A 23,301-nucleotide genomic window follows, 5' to 3' on the forward strand; every position below is an offset into this window, starting at 1 on the left:
CTGCACTGACTATGGTTCAGTGGTTATATCCACCATGAATTTGAGCACCCAAGGATGTATTTTATTTGAGTCAAGTGATTTGAATTCATTCAGGGTAACTAGGTCCTCATTATCTTGGGCATTAGTTTTGCATATCCAGTAGAAAGGTCATTAATTTTCTTTAGTACAGAAAACAGAAACAAAATGATAATTGAGCAACTCTACCTTGTCTCTGATTCTAATATTCCTGTCACCATCACTTAGCAGGCTTTCCTTCTTTAAAATGAAATCTCGACATTGCATTCAGATGCCAATTGCTGACGTCTAAGGACCTCCATTTCATTTTCTCTTCCAAAAATAAATTCAGTACCTGTCTCATATTTTTTTGACCCTAATCCCTTTATTTTTTGAATACATTGGCCTCCTAGTTTTTCATTGTCCTCAGTTCCCATGACCTCAGTTTACCTCAACCACACACATGCAATAAAGTATTCATACCTTAGCTTTCCCCTTTTCCCTGTGTCATTAAGTGAATTACTTCTGGGTATTAAAGTTTCTTTTTATGGTTTTTCATATTTCAAATGCTTGATTTCCTTATTGAACAATTTCTGTAATTTCAAAGGACAGGAGTGACCTACCTGCCAATATTGATGCTTCTGTTGCAAAACTCATGGCAAATTCTCGAATGACATCTGCAGTACTATCACTAATGAAGAATCCAAGGTAACTGATAGAAGAATGGAGATTCAAAGGGAAAGCAGAAGGGAAGGAACTCAAAATCTTGTCACCAGCTCTCTTTAGGGCTTCATATAAACGTTCCACTTTCTGGTCTTCACACTAAGAAAAAACAAATAAAAAAAATTCCTAAGAAAAGTCATACAAGCTTTGAGTTTAACCAATAAATTGGTAAACTATGGTACTTGCCAAGCAAAGAAAATGCCTTTAATCTTTCATCTGTGGATTCATATCATTGTTTGGAGTATAAGCAGCTCTTCTCCCTTTCATCCATTATCCTCATGCCGTAAGTCAGGATTCATTTTTTTTGCTGATTTTTTTTAGTTTTTGCAAGGCAATGGGGTTAAGTGACTTGCCCAAGGTCACACAACTAGGTAATTATTAAGTGTCTGAGTCTGGATTTGAACTCAGGTCCTCGTGACTCCAGGGCTGTTACTCTATCCACCGCTTCACCCAACTTCCCCAGGATTCACTTTTTAAAACTTTGGAGCACCTGGGGTATTCCTTCTCACATATTAACTTCTAAGAAAGCTATTCATTATTGAATATATTCTCCCATTTTTTACAGGTAAAGATCACATAAGACCTAAAACATGCTTAGAGTGCTCATATGTAAAAAGAATGAGCCAGGGTAATACACTACTAATGTTTCAGGACTTCCAATATTCTCTGGTGGTACCATTATGCTACTTTTTTTCATTGTTTCAGTCTTTCATCTTGGCTCTTTACTGAGTATATCATTTCCTGTTGTCTCTACTGTTATTTCCACTCTCAAGTTTCTACTACCGTATGGACTGTAGCTCTTCAGGAAAATTTTCTGGAATCTTTGTTCCAATTCACATTGGAGGAGTGACTAGAAAGCCTCTCTCTGATAAAGGCAGACTGAGAAATTTTTAGTTTTTAGCTTAGGTTTATGTTAGGAAAGACAGCAAAATCCAGTCAGTAAACCCCCACCTCCCAGCTATAATTAAGTTTATTTAATTCGCTGTCTGTATCTAGTACTGATTCAAAGCCCATGGTCCATAGCAACTATTTGGCTAGATTAAGAAATCTCTTTATAAATTCTATTTGACCCTAATAGAAATTATGTACCCTTAAAACATAAATAATTCATGGATTTCAATAAAACAAAGTCATAAGGGCTATGCAGAGAGTAGGAGTAAAAGTATACATTGCAAAAGACATCTCCTCCCGTAGCATCAAAGTGAAATTGAGCTAGAACAAAGGTAATAGAAGAATCTCTTCCCCCCACAATCTCTTTATATATTCCTCATCCATATAGTCTAGGGTCAGTGTAAAAGCCAAGATAACAGAGAAAGGCAAAGCAAGTAATCAAACAAAAATCAATCTCTGCTCTCTAGGTTTTCACAGTTTAATGAAGATGCAAACACAACTATTTATAAATAACTTATAGACAAGATTTCTTTATTATATATATTCAATTCAATTCAGAAAGCATTTTCAGTATGCCTAATATATATTAAGCATTGTATTAAATGACAGAAGTTTAAAGACAAAAATCAAATAGCCCTTGTCTTCACAAAGCTTACTGCTAAAAAAATGCATTTTGCCTAGTAACAAACCTAGGCTGTTGCCTAGGGAATTTCCTTGATCAATTTATTCTACTGTATGACTGAATTTGCCTTTCTCCATTTATATATTACCTTAGTTGAAATTCTTATCACCTGGAATATTAAAACAGTCTTCTAATTAGTCATTCCACCTCAAGTCCCTTGTCCAACCCACTATAGAAATGCACTTAAAGTAAAGGGTCCCAGAAGAGAAGCTCTCTTCTTCCTTCTTTCCTCCCCTTTGTAGGATGAACACTTTCTCTTTCTTATCTAGAACCTTGTGCTCCTGGCCTAGGTGGCTGGAGAGTTATGGCCTCTATTCCTTTCTCCTTTACTCTCACGCAATCTCAACCAAAACTTTGTTATTCACTTTATCCTCAAATTACTTACAAGCAGCTTGTTGTCTCTTCAGTATAAAGGCTTTAATGTGTGAATTTTGCAGGCTTGTGAAATAAAAAAAAAAATCCTGAGTTATTTCAATCCCAGGGCTGGTCATTAATTTTTTCACTTTCACAAGGGATCTTAATCTTTATTGGGACATCAATTTCTTCCTCAAAACATGAGTTCTCTGGTCTGAGAATACTGCCCCAAAATGTGTGTGTGTAGGGGGTCATCACCAAGAAGTTTTGACTTGTGGAAATAAGATCAGGGACAAATATTACCAAAAGTTTTGAACTTAAGGAAGAGGAAAACAGAAATAGGTTTTCACTACTGACATTTCTCTAAGTTTTAGACGTGTGTGTGTGTGTGTGTGTGTGTGTGTGTGTGTGTGTGTGTGTGGTCTAGGCAGAGATGGAATCCCTCCCAAGATGGAATCTGCTCATCTACTTTAATCTTTGATCCTTAAGTGGCTTTCTTTGCTGGGAGGTGTGACATAGGATGGGGTGGGGATAAGGTGGGGAAAAGGTGAGGGGAACCCTGGAAAAGGGAGGCATCCCAGCAAAGACCTATAAGGCAAACATATACCTTTGGGTCTATTAGGATCAAGAGGAGTGCACCTTTGTTCTGTTTTACAATTAAGGGAATGGTCTGTAAGCAACCTTTTCAATTGCTAATTGACTTTTTTTTTACCTGGAGGAGAAGACTTGTAGGATAATGCTTTGAGGCCAGAGGATAGAACCAAGTGAAGAAGAAGAACCAAATCCTGAGAACATCTGCAGGAAACAGAAAAGGAACCAGCAGAAAGATAGAGAAATGCTGGAGACCAAAGATAGAAGAGATGATAAGAGGCAATCTCTAGATGACATAGTGAATAGAATAAATGATACAAATAGAGAGGTTCTCCTTGACAAAGAGAAGGACTACCTCTTTCCTAGATTTGGAGTAAAGGATGAAAGATTGAAAGTGAAAGATTTTGAGATAGAGAATAGGAAATTTAGAGTGCTCATAATTGATGGCCCTGATTTTCCATTAAAATAGAGTACTTGCTGAGGTTAAGAGGCATGGATGATGTTAGGGGAGCAGTTAGGAGGTACAGTGGAAAAAAGTGTAGAAATTTTGAGTTAGGAAGACCTGAATTCAGTCAATTACTAGCTGGGCAAGACAATTGACCCTGAGTTTCTTCATCTGTAAAATAAGTTGGAGAGAAAATGACAAATCATTCTAGTATTTTTGCCAAGAAAATCCCAAATGGGGCTATGAAGAGTTAGATACAACTGAAGTGACTAAACAACAAATGGTGCTGAGGATCTGAGAATTAAGAAAGAATAAAAGAATTGCTGTTTCATTGAGATCCAGTTGAGATTAGATTGAAATGAATAAGTAGTATACTTAATTAGCATAGTTTCATGAACTTCTCTAGCAGCATCAGTGGCATAGGATTTTAAGAAAGTACATCCTAGGAGTGAGGTAAACCATATTTGAGAATTAGTATGTGTGAACAATGGTAGAATAAAGGGAAAGAAATATTAGAGATGGACAGTATATAATTATTCAGGAAGAGAAACCCCATGGTAAGGGAAACTATAATGTGGAGGTACTTGAGCAATCAAAATTCTCTCCCTTCCTTAATCTGATTTTATTTCATTACAAAGCTATCTCTGGCTTTTGCTTCCACATTTATCACTTTAGTTCAGAGTAAGTACAATTTTAGTCTGTTATTATCACATATTTATAGAAAACTTATAATGTGAAAGGTACTTTGCTGAGGGAGGTGCTGCAAAGGTGGAATTGACTTAGAAAAGACTTTGATAGGAGGCAGAACCAAGATGGAAGAGTAAAGGTAGGGATTTGGCTGAGCTCTCCCAAATTCTCCTCCAAACAACTTTAAAATAAGCATCAGAATGAATTCTGGAGTGGCAGAACCAACAAAAATACAGGGTGAAGCAATTTTGCAATCCAAGACAACTTAGAAGGTCAGAGGAAAGGTCTGTCTCACTGGGGTGAAAATGAAGTACAGTACACTCTAATGCAGACCACTCCCCAGAAAGCCAGCATCAGGTCTTGAAGGTGACTGAATCAACAGTGGCATCTTCCAGAGCTCTAGAGTTCTTAGTACACAGACAGTATAGGGGTCAGACAACTGGTCAGAGGAGATACTAGGGAACACTTTGCTGATACTGGGTATAGAACTCTGTTGCATTGCCAGAGTAAGGAGGAGCACTAACACACTAGAACAGCCATTTGCAGGGATGGGTGGAGAAGAATGCTTGTGACTCACAAACCAGACCACAGGCCAGGAGAACAGTGAACATGCCTCACCTTTTATCATATCACCATGGAAAAATTAAAAACTTGCAGACACTCAAAACTAGTTCTGAAAGAAGTAGTCTGAAAAACCTGAAGCTTGGGACAGTACCTCTTCTACCTTGGGAGTAGAGCCCAACTTTTACATAAAGCTAGAAGTCAAGAAATAGGCTAGAAAAATAATCAAATAGCAAGGAAAAAAAAAGGAAAAACTTGATATAGAAAATTATTATGGTGATAGGAAAAATCAAACCTCAAACCCAGAAGACAACAAAGTTAAAATAGCTACAGCCAAAGCCTCAAAGAAACCTTAGGTTAAAAAAACCTAATTCTTGGAAAAAAGTTCAAAAACATTTAAAAAATCAAATAAGAGAGTTAGAAGAAAAATTGGGAAAGAAATGAGAGTGATGCAAGAAAATCATGAAAAAAACATGAAAAGACAATAGCTTAGTAGTGAAGATTAAAAAATATTCAAGAAAATAACATTTTAAAAAACAGAATAAGTCAAATGTTTAAAAAAAAGCACAGAATTGAAAAGAAGAAATGTCTTAAAAAGTAGACCTGGTCAAATGAAACAAAGACATACATAAATTCATTGACCAAATGAAAAAGGAGGTACAAAATCTTATAGAAGAAAATTTCATAAAAATTAGAATCGGGAAAGTGGTGGCTAATGACTCCATCAGACAATCAAGAAATAATAAAGGAAAAACAAAAGAATAAGATAACAAAATAATAAAAGAAGAAAACATGAAATACCTGACATGGAAAATAGATGGAGGAGAGATGATTTAAGAATTATTTAACTTCTTGGAAATTAATGATTTAAAAAAAAAGAGCCTGAACTTTGTATTTCAAAAAAAATTATCAAGAAAAACTTCCCTGATATTCTAAAACCAGGGGTAAAATTGAAGTTGAATGAATCCACCATTCATTTCCTAAAAGAGATCCTCAAATGAAAACTTTCAGGAATAGTATAACCAAATTCCAGAGCCCTAAGTTCAAGGAATAAAATATTGCATGAAGTCAGAATGAAACAATTCAAATTTAATGTAACCACAGGGAGATAGATGAGACTAAAGAATTGATACTGGGGGAGGGATATGGAAGGGAGTTTTGAATAAAGACCAAAAAGAATTCAGAAACACTGGGATGTTGAAAATATTTTTCATTAAGTGAAAAATTTAGAGATTGTCAAAGTCAATATTACTATAACCAAAACAAGCTGCTCTACATAATCTCTGCAGAAAAGAAGAAGCAGGAAGCCTGAATAAACTTCATACGAAGCATTTCTGACCAGGTTAAAAAAAAAGATCCCTTTTTGAAGTGGCACTTCAAAAGTTGAACCAGGCAATATCAACCAAGTCAGAATTACATCTGCCTCCTTAGAGGACAGGGTAAACTACATCTCCTGAAGCTAGCATGTTAGAGAGGAAATCTGAGAAATTTCAATAATCAGAACCACATTTTTGACTGTTTCTCTGAAAATAAAGAACACACTTGCATAGTGATCTTTGCATAGTGAATTTTAAGAAAAATGATCAGGTCAATGTAGCAAGGTTTTAAAATGCCTCTTAAAAAAACCTGAGTCTGAGTTTTTCATTCTTTTGATTCCTAATATATATCATTTGAATACAAATCAAAATTCCCAGTTCTACAAATTTAAAAAGGAAATCATTGCTTCATTTATTTGTAGGGTAGTCTCTACCCTAAATCAATGTTCCAAAGAAAATCTTATTTATCCTTTTTTCATCACTGATTTTTTGAAGCTTATATCATAAAGGAGAAAATAATATTTTGTCTTGACAAAAAAAGATACTTTTAGGAAACTATATCTTTGTCCTATTAGCAAAAATATTACTTAGTTCTTAGTTCTTAGTTGAGAACTAAGTCAAGGATTTTTAGTCCTTGGAGATTCATATAACAAAAGTCTGAGAAATCCTTTATTTCCATAGATGAAGTTCTCACAGGCACTAAAACCACATGGAATAAGAGATGCTCAGCTTATATCATATCCTAATATCAAGTTTATACACTAAATTATAGTTAATTTTCATATAATCTACATTATATATGAGAACTAAAACAATACTATATATAAATTTTCATATAAATATTTTATTTGTTTTCCATTTTTTACAATAATAGTTTCTTCCTATAGTTTTTTGGTAATGTTTTGAATTTTACAATTTTTCTCCCACCCTCTGTTCCCTCCCCCACCCCCCACAGAAGGCAGTCTGATAATCTTTACTTTGTTTCCATGCTATACATAGACCAAAATTGAAGGTGCTGAGAGAAAAATCTCTATATAGTTTTTAACAGAAATATTTGATGCATTTTATCACAGACTGTCATTCATTTCCCCACATCAAAAGCTGTGATGCTTTTCACAACTCTCAATTTCTAATTGCCCACTATGCTGAACCTTTTGTAGAACAAAGAGAAAATGCTGGAAAATATTTTTCCTTAAATTTTTTCAGTTGCAAAATAAAAAAAAATTAATGTAAAATATTATTATAACCTAAGTGATGTTCTGTTTCCTCAATATAGGAAATCATTTGCAAATTTGATGAAGAGACTGGAATAGCATTTCTCATCCTTTAGGAGAGTAGAGACTAGGCAGGCACCTTTTCACTTCATAATTTTAGAGAAGGCTGGAGATCAGCTAGAAGATGCATACAGAATGACAGAACAAACATGACTTGCTGCCTCTCCCAATTATACTTCTACAAGAGTCTGGGGATCAGGCAGGAGATGGTCTCTGTGAGCTAGAAGTCTAGTAGCCTTTTCTCTACCTGCAGGAGATCCTCATAGCACAATGGAAAAAGCATGGTTAAATAGAAGACTCCTTGCCCCTCCTTTCCAGTTTCCACATGGGTGATGCTCCAGGACTCCACCAAAACCTCTGAGAAAGAGGTAGCAGAAAAAAATATAAGGTAGGCTCTGGAGAGGGTCAATACTATTTGAAGTGATACATCATAGTATATGGCCAAAAAGGGAGCTCAAGGTATGAATTCAGGAAAAGTTTCCAAATGGAGAAGAGGCTTACTCTCTAGAATAGATAAAGGCATTCTGGGACAAAGCTCTAAGTAACTTAATCCAGAGAAAATGAGTCATATCAACTCTGAAGGAATCCTAAAACCATAAATGACCTTGACATGCTCACTTGTCATGCAACTGTTGCTATTTTTCTAATTAAGAAATATTTGTGAATATAAACAATACAATTACTGCTCTTGAGGTTATAATTGAATGTGAGTAGGGTGTAGATCAGGGAAATGCACAAATAGCTGTTACACAAATTAGAATACGATCTAGTGGGTAAGAAAGCTCTAACAAACTAGTTAAATTACCAAGGGAAAGAATCATTTCTCATTAGAGAAGACTTTATGAGGATAGGGTCACCTGGTCTGGGTCTTGAAGGATAACATGGAGAGATTCTTAGGAATATTGGACAATATGTTTGTATCCATATAGGCAGGATGAAGCAAGACAAGTCAGAGAACATTTAGTATTGTTAGTATTCAAGTTTGACTATTACAGAGAACATGTAAAAAAGGCACAAAAAGGAAGTTGGAATCATATCTTGAAAGTCTTTGAATGCCAAATAAGGGAGTTTGTAATTTAAGAAATAAAGGAAATTCTCTTACAGTGAAGAAGTCGCAGAGTGTCACATGGGGGAATATTTCATGTGCTCGGTTCTTGCCACATTGGCGTTTGCTTTCTCTCCAAAACTCTTGTAAGTTTTCCAATAAAGGCCCAGTGGGACATAGGTAGAGGGCATATTCTTGAGGGATTGGATCCTCTAAAGAGGGGTCATTGTAATGAAAATGCAACCTACAAGGAAAAATTGGATAATTTTCATTCACAAGTTAGATCTTTTCTCTCAATTACATGCAAAAATCAAAAGAAAAGAAAACAAAACAAAACTTGGCCCTCAAAATTGTCTCTAAATGTTCTAATATCTTGTTCATATTTTTAATTCTTAGTCCTTTGCGATCCTATGTAGAAGTATTGTTTTTTTAAATTTGCTTATATTTTGTTTCTAACATTGCCATAGTTTTCTGAAGCATCTCTCTCAGTGAACCATACCACATTACAAATAGTATTTTTTTTGTGAAAGGAAATAAACAAAAATCAACATGTCTTAGCAATACATTGAAAAGTCTGAAAAACTTGTGCAATGTGTGACACCTGCGGATCTCCTACCTTCATGAAGTGGTAGGTTACTGGTATCATCTCTTTGATTTGAGTTCTGTTTAATCTTTATAATTTTGTCATATTTATTTTTGATTTTTCTGTTGTGTTCTTTCCATTTACTTTGTTACAGTTACTGAACATATTGTTTTCTCGGGTCTGTTTACTTCACTCATTCTGTTTTAGTTTTTCTCTTTCTTTCTTTCTTTCTTTCTTTCTTTCTTTCTTTCTTTCTTTCTTTCTTTCTTTCTTCCTTTCTTTCTTTATCTGTCTAGCAGTCTAGCTATCTACCTATCTTTCTGTCTTCATGTTTCCCTATATTCATCCCACATATAATTTCTTACAGTACAGTAATATTATATTCACAATTTGTTTATAGCTGGGTAATTACTTTTTTTTTCCCCCAATTTTAAGCTATTGCAAAAGTGCTGCTACAAATATTTTGGAGTATAATGGAATTTTCTTATCAATGGTTTCCTTGTACTATTAGTCCAGTAATGAAACCTCTGGTTTAAAGGGTATGGACATTTTAGTAAGTTTATTTGTATAACTTCAGACTGCTTCCCAAAATGGTTGATAGCAATTTACAGCTCTACCGACTATGCATTCATGTGTCTCCCCCTCAACTCTTTTAACATTTGTCATTTTGGGGGTTATATTTGCCAATTTTTAGGGAGTGAGGTAAAATCTCAGGGTTATTTTAATGTGCATTTCTCTTATTATTATTGATTTGGAAATTTTGCATGTGGCTGTGGATAATTTACAATTCTTCTGAGAACTGTTCATATCCTTGACTGTTTATCTAATGGAATGGCTATTAATTATATATATTTATTAATTATTAATATATCTTGAACATCAAATTCTTATTAGAGAAATTTGGTACAAAGATTGTTTTATCATTCAATCACTTACCTTCTTGTTTTTTGGGGTTTTTTTAGGTTTTTTTTTTGCAAGGCAGTGGGGTTAAGTGGCTTGCCCAAGGCCACACAGTTAGGTAATTATTAAGTGTCTGAGACCGGATTTGAACCCAGGTACTCCTGACTCCAGGGTCGGTGCTTTATCCACTATGCCACCTAGCTGCCCCTAATCACTTACCTTCTTAACCTGGATGCATTAATTTTTTTAAAATTTTATTTTATTTTCTCCAGGTACATGCAAAAACCAATTTCAACATTCACTCTATGTTTTGTGTTTTGTGTTTTTTTTTTGCAAGGCAATCAGGTTAAGTGACTTACCCAAGGTCACATAGCTGGGAAATTATTAAATGTCTAAGGTCAGATTTGAACTCAGGTCCTCTTGACTCCACTGTGCCACGTAGCCAACCTCTAATATTCACTTTTAAAATCTTGAGTTTTGAATTTTCTCCCTTCTACCCTAATATCTCTCATTGAGGAAGCATATTATTTGATATAGATTAAAAATGTGTAGTCATGAAAAACATTACCACGATAATATAATGGTGACAGGAGACTTCAATATGCCTCTCCCAGTTCTGCATGTCTAATAGAAAGATAAACAAGGGGTAGCTGGGTGGCACAGTGATAGAGCACCGGCCCTAGAGCCAGGAGGACCTGAATTCAAATGTGACCTCAGACACTTAATAATTACCTAGCTTGTGACCTTGGGCAAATCACTTAACCCCATTTGACTGGCAAAAAAAAAAAAGATAAAAGGGAAGATATGGAACTGAACAAATTGGGGGGAGGGGAGAGAATCTAGAGATAATAGTCATATCATCTAATGGAACAGAAAAAGAATAAATATATTTCTCAGCATCTTATGAAACTTTTACAAAAATGGACCATGTACTAGGATACAGAGATTTTGTAAACATATATAAAAAGACCAATAAGAATTAGAGGTAATTACAAAAGTTAAGGCAGATAAATCTGATTACTTGAAACTGAAAATTTTTTGCACTGACAACAGTAATCACATTACTAGTCCTTGATTAAATACATTCTCTCTAACACCTTGTAACCCTCCCTTCCTTTTATGTACTCTCCCGTATTTCAATATAGTCCCATAATAATATATTGATTTATTTGTAGACAGGGTGTCACCAGGTTCTGTCTGTAATGATCCTTTTATGTCTACCAGATTTCCACCTTCACCCCTGTCACCTTGTATACATTTTAAAAAAGAACTCTTTTACTTATCTCACCGCTGTCATTCTGTTGTTGGTGCCCTTGCCATATTAATTTACTCACTATTCTTGCAATCTCCTCACTTCTATTTTTCTTTCTAAAAATGTTTCAGATTCTTTACTCCTGATTTGCTGGGGAATTCATCCTGGACTGAACCTTGATCTCCATTACTTTTTGGAACACATTATGTTCCCTCCTTGTCTAATGGGTACAGAATAGTCTTGAATTATTTAAATGACCTTTCCTTTGTATTTGAAGATCTTCTGATCCCTTACAGAATTTATTTCTGAATTGAATTGAGAAACTGATCCACACATGTCTTAGAGTTTGCAGTCATTTATTTTTTCTTCTGGAAGTGATCTAAGTATTTCAAATGGAATTTCATTTTCCATGATCAGAAGTTCTAGGTAGCTCTATTACTTTTTGCATTATTGGTATAATTGTTTTGAAAATTGAACAATAAGTTGTCTTCTTATGTCCCAAATCACTATGTTTTGTGCTTGCAAGGGAACACATTTTCTTTTGTTATTATTTTTTGCTTTTTGTCTAGATTGTCCTTCACTTCTATGTATCTAGTCACAATTGATTGTTTTCTCTTGTTTCTTTGGTAACGTTTGCCATTGCAGATTCCATTTTCATATTCTGCTCATTATTTTTGTTTTTTGCTTTTGTTGTTGTTGTTTTTTTTAGGTTTTTGCAAGGCAAATGGGGTAAAGTGACTCGCCCAAGGCCACACAGCTAGGTAATTATTAAGTTTCTGAGATCGGATTTGAACTCAGTTCCTCCTGACTCCAGGGCTGGTGCTCTATCCACTGCACCACCCTCTGCTCATTATTTTTGCTGTGCAGGCCACATATTCTGTTTTATCATTCTTATTTCTCTCTCTTTTTTTTTTTTGGTGTTTTAGTTTTTTTGTTTTTTTGTTTTTTTTTGCAAGGCAATGGTGTTAAGTAATTTGCCCAAGATCACATAGCTAGGTAATTATTATGTCTGAGGCTGGATTTGACCTCAGGCCCTCCTGACTCCAGTGCCGGTACTCTATCCACTTAGACACCTACCTGCCCCCTTATTTCTCTTTTGAACTACTCAGGAACAGCATATTAAGATTAAATAATGTCCTCAAATTCTACAGGATCTCATTGTTGTCAGGGGACATATTCCCTATGAAAAACTCAAGATTCTGACCCTCCCATTCCCCCCAATGTGGAGTGTGGGTAAAAAAAGAAAACACTGATTTGTTTAAAGGCCTTAAAACCCCCAAAAATGAGAAAGAGAAAGATAGTTAAGAGTTCTTAAAGATCATGCATGTTTTGGGCCTGGCAATTTAATCAGACAGATCAGGGGCTGAGTAGGAGGTCAGAGCAAGGCACAAGCCAGACTATCTTTAAATGCCCCCTCAGGGTCCATGGGGGGGGGGCAGCACTTTGGGGGTGGTACTGATCTTAGAGAGTTTGCTTTTGGGAGTGTTTAAGGGGAAGTGAGTTAGAGGGGTGTTTTGTATTGGAGAGATTGCTTCTGAAAGAAGTTGGGATCTTATCTGTAGGAGGTGATTGGGATCCTTTATTGGAGAGATTGATGGAGGAGGTGAGGAGGTGGTTTAATGTAACATAATATTGTGGGTGCATGACCTAGCATCTAGTTTGACTGGTGAACTCATGACCAGAGTCAAAAGAAAGGTCAAGAGGAAACATTTTATCAGTACAGAGAAGGTTGCAAGGATCAATTTCATATGGAAACATTAAACTTTTTTTTTTTTTAGTTTTAGGCTTTTTTTTTTTTTTGCAAGGCAATGGGGTTAAGTGGCTTGCCCAAGGCCACACAGCTAGGTCATTCTTAAGTGTCTGAGTCTGGATTGAACTCAGGTCCTCCTGACTCCAGGGCCAGTGCTCTATCCACTGTGCCACCTAGCCGCCCTTAAACATTTTGTCAGTGCAGAAAAAGATTACAAAATTTGTTTCCGGTTACAGCATTTCTCTGTGGCCATAATTCCCTCCATCATCAAGTGTTGAATCATTTTCCTTTATTATGAAGATACCTTTCATAGATACCTGAACTTGTTTACTAGATCTGGAAGCTATATTTCCTTCTCTTAATGTTGTTTTGCTTATCAATTTATTTGTTATATTTAAAGTTTTATATTTATATTTATATTCAAGTTTTCTTCTTCCCGACATCTTTGGTATTTCCCCCGCTCTTATTTTTTCTTATCACTCACTTTCCAATTCTTCTCTAATTGTAGTTTCCTTGGGACTTGGATCTCAAAGTGTCTGAGTTTTCTCTCACACCAAGTAACTGAAGGTTCACTAGTCTAGGACTGACCCCAACAGACTTTAGGTGGTCAAAATTGGCTCAGTCTGGATGCTGTGCTCTTGATGCAGGGGGAAAGAAGAATTTGAATGTAGCAGAAAGAATTTGGGTGAAGATGTAAATAGAATGGAAGTAGAAAATTATGACTGTAACAGAAACAATTGTAATCTTGGGTGGAGACCCTCCTTAAAGTACCATTGATTCATTTTCTAATGTAAAATTTGTATCCTGATCTCCTTTGGTTTTACCCTCTATTTAATTCTGGGTCTAGTAAGAGAAAGGAAGTTCACCTTTTGCCCTCTGAATGAGAGGCAAGATGTGAGAACCTAAGCTGGACTCCAGTCCATTTGGCTCAGTCTTCTCTGACAATGACCCAGATAAACTGCTTGACTGTTCTTTTATCTCTCTCTCTCTCTCTCTCTCTCTCTCTCTCTCTCTCTCTCTCCTCTCTCTCTCTCCCAGCCCTTCTTGTAACTTTTTAAATAAATTTTTGTTTTATTTCCACCCTTGCTTTCCCCAGTCTGAATAATGATTCCTTGTAGATAGAACTGAACCCAAGTAGCCAGCGGCTACACTCTTTCCCTTATACATGATGTACACCTCTCATACATGATATCCTGTCCTGGACTCCTGTTCAGTAATACTCCTTTTATCCCTTAATTCATTGGCACAGAACCAGAAGTCCAGATTTTTACAATGTTACTGCTACAGAATCAACTGTTCTGGTACTGGTTCTCCTGTTTTTACAAAGTGGCTGACCTGGCTCCAGGCTCTGCTGGTTTACAGGCTTATTGGCTCCCAAATAGAAGTTCAGAGCTTTGCAGTACTGGTGTTACAGAGTTGTGAGCTTCAACTGACATTTGATTTTAAGGAACTGTGGCCACCTGTCTGTTATGATTTGAGCAAATTTCCATACCTAGGATCTTTATGTGCTTGAAAGAAAAAGGAGAAACTGGGATGAAGGTGTGGGTTTTATTGTAAGACTGTGTCTGTCCTCCAGTGTGCTAGTGTGCCTCACTATCAGTGGTGAGGTGCAAGAGGGTTGCTGAGTCAACTTAGGGTCTGTGAGCATCAGTTTATATTTTTAAAACTTCTTTTGGATTCTAGATGTTTTAGAAAACATAGATGCCTAAAGTTGTTTTGTCTTTGACATAAAATTTGTGCTTTGGAGAAACCTGAGAGGTTAGAGGGAATTGTTGCTTAGATGACAAATGGAAATTATTTTTAAGTAAACTGTATTTTAATAGTATGTTTAATTCCATTTTGATGGCTTAAATTTAAATCAGATTTTACTCAGGGACTTTTCAGACATTCTAATTTATCCCTGAAGATTGATTCACAACTTAAATATAAAACACTTTCTTTGTCTTTGCTTTAATAATAAAACCATCACTTGAGCAGAGTAAGATGCTCCTCCCAAGTAAGCTTCCATGAAACCAGGTCAAGAACTTTCACATTTGTTGTGATATTAATACCCTCTCCACCTAGGCCTCTAAAAAAGCAACTTAAGAGTACATAACTATGGAATACTGTAAGATCACATAATTTAGAACTGAAAATTTAAAGATCATCTAATCCATTCTTATTAGGCAAATAAGGAAACTAAATTTCAGAGACATGAGGTGACTTGCCTGTTTGTACTGTGAGTTAGCAAACCAAATATTGATAGGTAAATGGTTTTGCCCAACCCTACCCTCAAGCAATGAAAGGTCACAGGTAACAGGAAACTATAATGGATAATGTTTTCTAGGTCTTTATTTCTTTTGGGGCTGAAATTTTATTGGGGTAAGCAACTCTTATTCTCCCAAATGCTCTCTATCAGTGCAAATCAAAAATTGTTTTTCAACTTAAAGTCTTAGTTGCCTAGGTCATAAAAGCTGAAATGATTTGCCCTGGGTCACAAGATACAAAACTTGAACTCATCTCTTCCTCTATCATAGTCAGTTTCCTGCCCCTTAACTCAGTGCTTGAATTGCTTAACAGTCTTATAAGAAAATGTAAAAGAGATGATTACTTTGGTACTTAGATCTCCAAATGTCTTCTGAACTCACTAGATAATTTTGGAAAGTCATTTCACCTATTTGACCCCCATTTTTCTTAGTAAACAAGATGATAATTCTTAAAGGAATGGTTCAAAAATGACTTTTGGAAGGCAATCTTTTAATATATTCCCATTCTGGCACTAACTTTTTCAGATTTATTACTTAATTGGCTGGTGGCTGGAAATAATTGAAAATGGTTACAAATCTTAGAGAAAGATAATTTTTTTTAAACAATTAATATTTTTGTACATATTGGCTCTATTTGAAGCCATACTTTGTTCTCCAGATATGACTTGTACACAATAAGCCTAGTCTATAATTGGTATTTAAAAGATAAAGTTTTAGAGATATGATTTTGATTGAACAAATATTGATGAAGCACACTTTCTATAGGATGTGAGAAAAAAAGATAAAAAAATACTCAAGGAGTTTAAAATCTAGTAGAAGTGAAAAGAGGTACACACAAATAATTTGAGTAAGAAAATGATTAAATGCACTTTAGGACCATTGATTTAAATATAGATCTTATGCTTGAATGTTTACTATTAATTAAGTGCACTTCCAGAATGAGGAATCAGGAATAGATTCTGACCTATAGCTTCTGATCCCAGAATAGGATGAAAGATTCAAGGGGAACACTGGTTGTAATCACAATAGCAGATGTGTCTTGGTACAGAGGAGTAGCAATTAATACTGGGAAATTGTATTCCAATCTGTTTTGCACCCCAGTAGTAGTGGGTGGTAGATAGAGTTGAGGGCTCTACTGAAAGAAACGGCTCCATGAGAGACAGAATTGGTCCTACTGCTAGGAGCATCTCAGCAGAAGAACAAGAACTTGAATGGATGGTGACAAAAGGCACAACTGTCTGCTATTTCTTATTGTAATCTAGCACTATCTGCCCCTTCATTTTGCTTCCAGCAGAATCCCTAGTGAGGACTTGGAGGGAACAATGGGTCACATTGTTGGGAGTGTTTTGCTTTCTGGTAACAAGGGGAGAAATGAACTTTTCTACTAGTTCTTACAAAAAAAAAAAAGAGGGAGTCTCTCAGAGGTCTGTCCTAGGAGATAGATTTCATATTCTGACCCTTTCCTGCTGTGTATTCAAAGGGAGAGTAAGGTATTAAGTGATTGGCCAGAAGTCTCTCACCCATGATAAGAACTGGTAACCAGTAGGATCAAAATGTTTTCTTTAAATGGTTTCTTAATGGGCATTTTTCCTATATTCAAAGATAATTTGACAAGTTCTTAGGAGGACTTTGGGAAGACCGAGTGGAATTATTGTGGTACTTTGCTTCTTACCTGCCCCCTGTACCTTTTTAGAAGATATTATCTTATATTTTTGTTTTTTAGTGATTTTTTTTGTTATATTTTTGTTGTTTAGTCATTTTCAGTTGTGTCCAACTTTTCATAACCACAGTTGGGGTTTTCTTGGAGTGATTTGTCTTTTCTTTTTTAGTTCATTTGATAGATGAGGAAATTGAGGCAAATAGGGTTAAGAGACTTGCCTGGAGTCATCTGTTACTAAGAGCCTGAGGCTGGATTTGAATTTAGGAAGATGCGTTTTCCTGACTGGAGCAGCAACACTATGCTACCGAACTGCCTACTATTTTGTTAATATTGCTTTAAGATGATTTTAGTGCTGTCTTAAAGATTTTTGGGACCATATCTCCAAGATTTATATTGTAGTAGGAGAGCATAATTTGTTTTAAATAGACTTATTTGGCAGAAAGTCTATTCTTGGGATCATCATTACTTTCACCTCTTTTAAGCATGAAAGACACAGTGTATTAATGTTGAAGGTTTTGTAGAATTTCCAGTGCCCAGTGAAACTCAATGCCTTTCTGACTTAATGCAGCCAATTGTCATGGTAAATATGAGGGGTTAAAGGAATAAACATTTTATCCAAAATTTTTTTTAACTCTGAAATTATATTCTTTTGTTTCTTTGTTATTAGGTTGTTATTGAATTTTATGGTCTAAAAGCATTTCATTGCTTTTTTTAACCACAAACCTGAATCACTGGGGTATACTGACTTAGTTTATATAAGGTGACAGATACTCCAAATTATTGTTATATTTTTCTAATTAGTGATTTGTAGATTGCTTTCTTATAATGGATCATTCTTTTGAAAACTTTTCATATCATTTGACAACTTATTTATTAAAGAAAGGTTCTGTTTTTATATTTGTCTAATTTAGGGGAAAATTGCTTATTTTCCAGTTCTTTGCTACGACAAAAAAAGTTTCTATAAATTTGTTTGTACATATGATTCTTTTATGCTTTCTTTGATCTCTATGGGGTAGAGATATAGTGGAAATATAAATAGGTCAAAGGGTAGGTGTAGTTTCATAACATTTGGGGCATAGTTACAAATTGCTTTCCAGAATAAGTAGATCAGTTCACAACTCCACCAACAGTACTTTAATATACCTGTTTTCCCATAGTTCTTCTAGAATTTGTCATTTTCCTTTTCTGTCATCTTTGTTAATGTGTTGAGTGTGAGGTGGTACTACACAGTTTTTTTATTTCAGTTTTTTAATAATAAGTGAATTAAGCATTTTTCATATGATCATTCATGTGTCCATCTTTCTCTGAAAATTCCTTATTTGTATATTTTGACCTTTTCAATTGGGAAATGATTTATTCTTTTAAATTTGAGTGAGTTTCTTATATATCTTAGAAATGAGACTTTTATTAGGTAAACTTGCTTCCAAGATTTTCCTGTTTCTCTTGTAATTTTAGTTGAATTATTTTTATTTATCTTAAAGGTTTTAAATTTTATGTAATCAAAATAATCCATGTTGCCCCTTGTGACCCTCTTTGTCTTTTGTTTGGTCATGGACTTTCTCCTTTCCATAGATCTGATAAAAAATTTCTCTCATTCTCCTTTGATTTGTGTGTGGTGTCAACTTTATGAGTAAATCACATACCTATTAGTATATATTATGTTGATTTAAACCTAATTTATGCAAGATTTGGTTTTAGTTTTTCAATAGTTTTTGCCAGATAGTTAATTCTTGCCCCAATAGTTGCCATCTTTGGGGTATCTTTATCAAACTCTAGGTTATTGTGCTTATTTGTTTTCATATATTTTGTACCTAATCCATTTCATTGATTAACTTCCCTATTTCTTACCCAGGAGCAAATTGTTTTGATAATTATGAGATTGTAGTTTGATTTGAAACCTGAATATCAAATAGTTCTAATGTTCACTACTTTATGATGTAGTGTGAAACTTGGTAAGGCAATGTTCTCTTCATTCTCACTTTTTATTATTCCACTGTAGTCTCCACTTAATTTTCTTCCATATGAATTTTTGTCTTTATCTAATTCTGTACTATAACTTGATTGCTATGGTAAGAATTTCTAAATTAACTTGGGTATATCATTGTTATTTTATGATATTGATATGGTTCAACTACAAGCATCGGCTATGACTAATTATTTTAGATTTCTTTTATTTCTGTAAAGTTGTAATTATATAGATCTGTCATAGATTTATCTGTCTAGATAGATTAATTACCAGATATTTTATGAATTCTGTAGTTTTTGAATGGATTTTTTTCTTAGTATTATTTTTTCTAATTATTATTTATACTATATGCAAATATATATTGCTTTTTGAGGATTTATTTTGTATTCTGTTGAATCTATTAATCATGCCAATTTGCTTCTTTATTGGTTTTCTTGATAGAGACAATTTTATCTCCATATTATTGCTTATACTTTTAATTTCAGCTCTCATTTTGTTAGTACTGCTAGATATTTTAACAAAAGAGAGATATCCTTTTTTAGCCTGTGTTTATTGTAGCAAAACTTCTAGTTTGCAAATAATGTTATTTTTAACACAACAAAAATATGACGTGTGCAAATGTTTATCTTCATCCTTTTGAATATATTATTTCCAAGTCAATAAAACAAATGTTTATGTATATATATGTGTATATATATATACCCAAATATGTATGTGAATAAATAAATATAAAAATATGTATATTTATGAGTTTGTATTCCTAGTACAATTTAGGATAATGAAGCTAGAAACTTTCTCAATAAAGACATGAGTAAAGTAAGGACAAAATTATTTGTGCTTTCAGGCAATGTGGTGGTATATTTAGAAAATGTTAGGGAATCAGCATATGAACTAATTGAACTGATGAATAGCTTCAGAATAGTGAGAAAGAAAAATTTCACAAAAGGAATATATGTAAAACTACACATATATATGCACATTTATACACATACATATATGTACATATATATATATCAAAAGAATATACTTGTATTCTTCTTAATTATGATCAAAAGTATATGGGCAAAATACATATATGCTTTTGATTATAATAAAATGACAAGAAAAATGACAAAAAGTATTTTTTCTAAATGATTAAAATAAGATGGAGGCACAATATATAAATCTTCTTGAAGGTGACTAATTCTCGCAAGAGAATTATAAATCTACCTGTCTTTCTTATGTATATAGGTATGAAAAAATAGTAAAAGAAACATATGAATTAAAATTTTAATTCCTTAAAGGAGATCAAAAGTTGAGTGTAATTTTTGCTATTATACATATGACTATTAACTATATAACTATATATTATTATATTTTTGCTATTATATATATAACTATCTAACTATAGAAATATAGCTATTTCTATTTTTTTAAAAATCCAGGCACATTTTTTCTATCCTGTGAATCTCCTGTTTGATATGTATTAGTTCTTTTTTTTGTTGTTTTTGCTTTTTCGCAAGGCAATGGGGTTAAGTGACTTGCCCAGGGTCACACAGCTAGGTAACTATTAAGTTTCTGAGGTTAGATTTGAACTCAGGTCCTCCTGACTCCAGGGCCAGTGCTCCATCCAGATGCTCCCCTATATTAGCTCTTATCGGCTAGATAATTTTTTTTATTCTTACTTTTGAACACACACACATAGCCTAGCATCATTTGTAAGTGAGTTTAATAATACTTAACTAGAAGATAGAAGTTCTGAGAGGGGAGAGAAAAATTATTTGAATTGCCATAAATTCAGCATAAAATTCAAATTTACTCACCATTCGGAGGCCTCTTCTACTGTCCTTCTTCCTGTAGCTGCCAGTGCTTTTAGTCTGTGGAAAATATAACATAGACTATAGATTCAGACTTAAAGTCACTTAACTGTGAAGAAAAATAAGGAATATTCTAATGATTTTTTTATAGTTATCACTAATTCTTTTAAAGACATAAAATGGAAGCAGAAAAAAATATCAGTCTAGACCCTAAACCATGTTTTTTTTTTTTTTCAGAACTAAATTTAAAAATCCATGAGATGGATGTTAATGGAAACAATGTCTTCATTTACAGCTACATTGTTCTTATGTTTTGAATTTTTCAGAATACTCTACCTTTCAAATATTTTACAATCATTCTCAATTATTAGAATTTTATGGAAGTTCTAATATTTCTTCAAATAGTATTTATAATAAGTAAGTATTATAAGATAGATGACAAAAATTCAGAGACACAAGAGGTGAAGAATTGTAGGCTAAAAGAATACTGTGATTATTCCTGAAAATGCATCCATACTTACACAGAGGTGTGTGTATATACATATAGACAGCTCTGTGAGTTTTATAATGTATATAGTATAGTTATTTACATAATAATTATAAGGAAGATTACAGAGTACAGGTGGTATGGAAGTGATGATAACTGATCAAGATGTTTCTTATTATAAAGATTACAAATTCCATAGTGGGTACACTATTATGAAAACCAATACAATTGTTACCAAGGATTGCTTGATTTTTTCTACCCAATTCCTTTTTTTTTTTTAAAACTGAAAATGTGTTCATTATATGTACAGAACTATTTTGTTGATACTGCTTCACAAATGAAAACAACATATAGATTTCATTAGTAACATAATCAGACCCCCAAGTTGTTGAAAAATAAATGAGGTTTATACCAATAAATGTTACAAATAGAACCCAAATTTTTTCTTTAGGAAATTCAGTTATTGAATAAAATATAAAAGACTTCTCCAACCTTGAAAACTCATGTAATTTCCTTCTACTCAAGGGAATTTATGCAGATACTGATTCAGAATGTTCTTCTGAACTAATGTTAGATCATACTTCCAAGAGAGTTTGAATTGAATTTAATTATCAGGAAATTTGGCTTAATCTCTAGTTATTATAAATCAGTTTTTCTAAAGTCTGACTAGACCATGCAGTAAGAGAAGGAAGATTAAGTATACAAAATTGGACAATCTTGATAGGTTAGATTCTGGTTGTGAAGTGCTTTAAACTCAAATCAGAGGAATCTATGCTTTATCCTAAAGGCTCTGGAGTTTATTATTATGGATGTGACATGATTGAACTTGAGTTTTCAGAAAATCACTTTTGCATTTGAGTGGAGAATGCATTGAAGTGTGGAAAAACTTAAGGTAGGGAAACTAATTTAGTTTTAATCTAGGCCATAGGTGATGAGAGTCTGTACCAGAGTAGTTACTATAAGAGTAGAGATAAAGGGGTATTTGTGAGAATCCCTGGGAAAGCTCAAAAGGACGATATTTTGCAATTAATTGTATGGGATGAAAGGTTTAGGATGGGGTAGGGAAAAAATGTGGAGTAAAGAATAACACCAAAGATAAATAGAAAAATGGTGATGACCTATGCAGAAAGAAGTTTCAGAAAAGAGGTGTGTTTTGGAGAAAGATGAGTTTTATTTTGGAGAAGTTTGAGATGTTAGATCTTTTCTGCTAGAAATATTTTAAATGCTTTATTAGTACATGTCTATTAAGTATTTGTTGAGATGGGCTTAAAATAAAGAATGAGAAATACTTTTTTGGAATGGACAAAGTATGAATTGTTTTGCTGGAGGTAGGCAGAAAGGCTGGATGGGATGGAAAGATAAAAGCTCATATAAGTAAATGCTAATTCATTTAGGTGATTCTTACCTGGGGTCAAAAAGCTGCTGGATTTAAGGAAGAATTTGAACCTCAGGTTTTCTTTACTCCAAGCCAACATTCTATTCACTATATACAATGCTGCCTCTTTCTAAGGCAGAAGTCAGGATATTTGTAACTGAGGTACAGAAAGAGGTTGTCTGTGTTGGAAACTATTATTTGTCGAATTATGCTACCCCAACTAATAACCAAAACAAAAATAAGAGATCTATTTGTAATCTAAATGATAAATGTTGAAATAAATTGTTTCTTTTAGCACGCTATCATAGATCCATGCTCAAACAGAAAATATTTTTTGGATTATCAAAATCATAATGATGATAATACAATTTAGGGAGAAAAGGATGAGCACTAATGGTTATTTCATACAAATTACCATGATTAAATGTCAGGATTTAATTTAAAAAATCTTGAACCAAGATCTCTTTTTATTCTGGCAATTATGGTTCTGAAAACAAACCCTGAAGTCAGTTTAATATTGAAACCTTAATCTAAACAAATCACCTGGTATCCAATAAATAATGAATTATTGGTGATAAAAGTGCCGCAGTTTTCTTTTCTGCAAAATGGGGGTGAATAATTTATAACTTTTTGACAAAAAAGCATATTGACATGGCAGATGGTGAAGGAGGAACTCAAGAAACCTATGATAAATCCATTCACAAGTAAGCATAGCTATACACA

General features: G+C 34.0%; 1 protein-coding gene across 1 annotated transcript in view; it reads right to left on the minus strand.

Moving 5' to 3' along the window:
- UBASH3A (ubiquitin associated and SH3 domain containing A) overlaps positions 1-23,301 on the minus strand; it is a 100,888-nt gene that overhangs the window by 76,929 nt on the left and 658 nt on the right. The window contains exons 2-4 of the mRNA XM_074213915.1: positions 20,723-20,776; positions 8,621-8,807; positions 618-816 (exon numbers count right to left, since the gene is read on the minus strand). Coding sequence (XP_074070016.1) covers positions 618-816; positions 8,621-8,807; positions 20,723-20,776 — 440 coding nt within the window. The remainder of the gene's footprint in view (positions 1-617; positions 817-8,620; positions 8,808-20,722; positions 20,777-23,301) is intronic.

This window comes from Macrotis lagotis, chromosome 1 (assembly GCF_037893015.1).
Source record: "Macrotis lagotis isolate mMagLag1 chromosome 1, bilby.v1.9.chrom.fasta, whole genome shotgun sequence".
Classification (NCBI taxonomy): Eukaryota; Metazoa; Chordata; class Mammalia; order Peramelemorphia; family Peramelidae; genus Macrotis; species Macrotis lagotis.